The 4,315-nt window shown below is 29.1% G+C and overlaps 1 protein-coding gene across 1 annotated transcript in view; it reads right to left on the bottom strand.

The window, feature by feature from the left end:
* The window catches only part of bsf (bicoid stability factor), a 69,171-nt gene that overhangs the window by 10,602 nt on the left and 54,254 nt on the right, over window positions 1-4,315 (bottom strand). The window contains exon 19 of the mRNA XM_014418822.3: window positions 3,253-3,451. Coding sequence (XP_014274308.1) covers window positions 3,253-3,451 — 199 coding nt within the window. The remainder of the gene's footprint in view (window positions 1-3,252; window positions 3,452-4,315) is intronic.

Raw genomic sequence — 4,315 nt, 5'->3', positions numbered from 1 at the left:
CATCTTCTCCTCATTTATCATCCACGGTCAACTATCTCTCATAATTATTAATAATAATTGGCTAAAAGAAAAATTACATTAGTTTATTAATATAAAATGAAAATGATAAAATAATTTTATTCTGGGTCAAATGTTTCCAAACAATAAATACATGGTTACACATTTGGTTTAATTGTCTGGCTAACATCTAGAAAGTTTCGGTATGCAGGTTAAAATTACATTAAAACATTAGGTTAAATTAAAATTTATAATGGTAATCAATATTTACATTGTTCACATAAATATGGTTGTTTGGTTATGTATTAAGTGAAGGAATAGGTGTGTGATGATTGCATGTGATCTGGGAAATATGATCATTCCAGGAGAGAAATATGATTCACATATTATATATTAATTTTTGTTTGAGAGTGTGTAACTTAAATTAAAACAGAAATATTTTCTGATCTTTATCCTTCAACTTTGTTTGTTTTTCTCCGATATTTTGGTCCACAGGCTGTTATAAAACATCCACATTATTTAATTACATTTCACAGAACACTTTATTTAATTACGAGGAGAAGATGGTTGGGGATGTGGTCAAAGTGAAACACAAATAAGTTGATGCAACCTATTTAATTGTGCCAACGTTTAGGCTAGAAACTCTAGCCGAAATGTTGGCACAATTAAATAGGTTACACCAACTTATTTGTGTTTCGCTTTGACCGCACCCCCAACCATCTTGCTCTCCTCGCAGTTCTCCTTGTACGTCATCCACAGTCAACTATCTCTCATAATTTATTTAAATACATTTCACAAAACACTATATTTCAACTATCATACCTTACAATTGATTTATGCAGTTGTTGATTCATCAAGTTATTAAAAATTAGTTCTATTTCTATTTATACGAATGTAAATAGAAATAAAAATGAATTTTTAAATTAGGTTATTTTATAAATAAAAATAGAGAATAATTAATTAAATTTATAATAGTGAAAGATAAAATATATAAAGCACTGTAATTTGTTAATAACAGAGTCCTAACCTGGTGAAGGTAGGTTTTGTGATAATAGTGTAACAATGTGTATCATGTGTGTTTTGGCTGAATTGTAAGTAAATAGTATGAACAAGTAAATGTAATAGATGGCAATTATAATTGTAATAGTAATAGATGGCAACTATAATTGTAATAGTAATAGATCCCAATATCTTGTACATAAATTAATCTGATATTGTTTAATCAGTATTTGAAGACCATGGGGGAAAAATAGGTGTCAAAAAAACTTTAATTCTAGAAAAACAAAATTAAAATTTTGACAACTTCTAAAAAATTAATTTTATTTTTTTTATTTTCTTTAATTGAGGTATAATGTCCTTATATTCTCCAACTTAAGGTAGGAAAGATGGATTGGATTACTAACCTATTCTAGCCAGAATACAAAATTCAAGATTTATTCTGAGAGTCCGCCTAGAAATAAAAGTTGATTCGCTGATGCCAGATTTGCACCGGTTCTGATATGAGAAGCTTATGGCTCAACACCCACGGCCTTCAAGGATTTTTTTTTAAATGAGTGAGTTATCAGATAATTATTACTAATTTCTTAGTCTTAACTGTCGGTTTTTCATCGAGTTGTGAACATCACCTGTTTTTCTTCTTTATTCAAGAACTTAGCCTTTAATTTCCTCTTATAGATAGTAGTCCAAACCATTTTTAACATGTTTAGAACCTTTTTTGCATGTCTGACCTCATAGGAATGTAGTGCTTTCCTTCTATTTACATAAAAGAAAGACAGTACTTCGTATTTAGTGGAATGAGAATGGTGCGATCTATACTATTATGATTTAAAAAATCCTGGCGAAACCTAATACTGAACGCTAACAAATAAAATGACAGATTTGAATTAAGCTGTGTATGTAAAATTACCATAATATAAAAAAAAAAAAAAAAGGAATTGATAATGCACCATTACATACAGCAAAACCAGTCAACGAATGCTTAAGGGGTTTCATAAGAAAGTACTTTTGCATACGGCTTAATCATCAGACTTGACACTTAATTCTTATTTGTATTCATGAGAGATAAACTTGCAGGGCAGTGCCTCACATGTTACGAAAATGCTTTGATGATTAGTTCGTCTCAAAAAAGGAACAGTTTTAAGGCATAGCACCGACAACTTGTCAGAGAGATTGGCGAAATAGCTAGGGCAATATTTAAAATATTTTATTTCATTTTCATACAATAGATATATATTGTCTATAATGAGGTGCAGACAGTTGACCGCAGATAAATAAGTGGAGAAGATGGTCGGGGAGGTGCGGTTAGCAAAACAATACAAATTAACAAAAAATTATTTATTCGTGCCGACGTTTTGACCTGATTTTCAGGCCTAATGAAGGGCTATAAAACAAAAAGAGATAATAATAACAAGTATGTTTAATGTATCACTTTGAACAGCCATGATGAATCCCTGCAAAGTGGGCCGAAACATCGGACATTAAATAGTTATAAACTATTTGTTCTTTTTGGACCGCAACCCGGATCATCTTATTACTGGATTTTACGGTCAACTATACATACATATAAAGAAGAGATAACAACCATCATTCAGAGAAACACAAAAATAAAATTAAATAATTGACAAACAAATTTGGAAAATAAATAACAATGAATTGAAAATATAAAATAGTTGATTCATAACCATTGAATTAGACAGAAGTAGATTCATAACAATGTAAGACGAAATATAATATTACATAGGCAAAAAAACTTAAATTAAATTTATAGTTTAACTTATATAATATTTATAATTAAGAAACTTATATTATATTTCATCTTATACTGTTATCAATCTACTACTATCTAATTCCATGGTTATTAATCAACTATTTTATATTTTCAATTCATTGATATGTATATTTCTAAATTTGTTAGTCTATTATTTCTTTTTTTTTTACGTTTTTTCGTTATCTCTTTTTGTTTTATAACCCTGATGAAGAGCTGAAAATCAGGTCAAAACGTCGTAAATAATTTTTTGTTTTTTCGCTGACTGGAATCCCCCCCCCTCCTCCCCTCTACTATCTTCTTCACTTATTGTCTCTACAAAAATTTTGATTTTATATTTACAAACCTGTAACTATTAGGTTTACAAAAATGTTTAATAATGAAAAAAAGAGATATAATATTTTTATCAAAAGACAATTCCTACAAATCCTTATTGAATAAAATATTTAACTAAATTTTAAATATAATAATGGAAGAAAACAAAGGCTTACATTTAGAGAGGAGGTCAGGAGAGTCCAAAATGGAGAATATACCTCCCCTAGGAAACTCTTCTTGCAATGTTTTTATTTCCTCTGGAGAGCTGGCAGCTCTTATTTTTGACTCCATATTGGCCAAAAATTCCTCAGCTCTTCCAGCTTCAGTCATGCAGTGAGCAATTCTATTGGTAAATGACGTCATCTTTTTAACTTCCTAAAACATTTAACATAACCTATTAGGGGTATTCATGATGTAAACATATTAATACGTCTTTAACGGAAAAACTCATGTTAAATAGAGAAATATTTCCATCTTTTACCATGTTAAAATGATATAATATTTGACAGGGTTGAGAGTGCGTTAAATGGAGAATGACGTTACGCAACAGACCAGCTCAGCTCGTCATTGTTTCGCTTGTTATGTTAGGTTACATACTCATAGTTTGTATTTTTTTTTGTTTTGTTTTTTCGTATATTAGTATTTTATTGAATGTTTATATAACTAATAAAGCAATGGATGACAATAATAATAATGTAATGACAGTTGTCAATTAGCTCATTTTGATTCTGTTTCTCATAAGTTAGAAGATGAACAAGACACTCAGTAGCCAAATTTTCACACAACTTCCAATTTTCACTTAATTTATGCATGTTGTAATAAATTACTTTAATCAAAACTTATAATAAATGATAACATGAAGTTTTGGAAGAAAAGGTTATAAAACAAGCTACTCAGAAAATCCACGGAGAGCTCTTATACATTTACCATTTAACATAACTTTAAATAGAGCTACTCACAATCCTATACTTACAACATTTAACATGGTAAAACATTTTACATTCAACACATCTTCCACATCTTCAATACCCCTATTATATAATTACACATATAAGAATCTATCATCAAGAGTATCATCAATTTCAAAGATTTGTTTTTATTGTGCACACTTTTTGCACATGAATTGTCAAAATTATAAAAAAAAAAAATTTGCATGTTTTTGTGATTTACCCTTTCAGGATCAAAAAAGAGTTGCATATTAATTTATCTAAAAATTTGATCTGCTATCAGAATCCATTA

The sequence above is a fragment of the Halyomorpha halys genome, unplaced genomic scaffold (genome assembly GCF_000696795.3).
Source record: "Halyomorpha halys isolate HHAL.00 unplaced genomic scaffold, Hhal_1.1 Scaffold13.1, whole genome shotgun sequence".
Classification (NCBI taxonomy): Eukaryota; Metazoa; Arthropoda; class Insecta; order Hemiptera; family Pentatomidae; genus Halyomorpha; species Halyomorpha halys.
The sequence above is the reverse complement of the archived record's forward strand: the minus strand, read 5'-3'. Positions and strand labels throughout refer to the sequence as shown.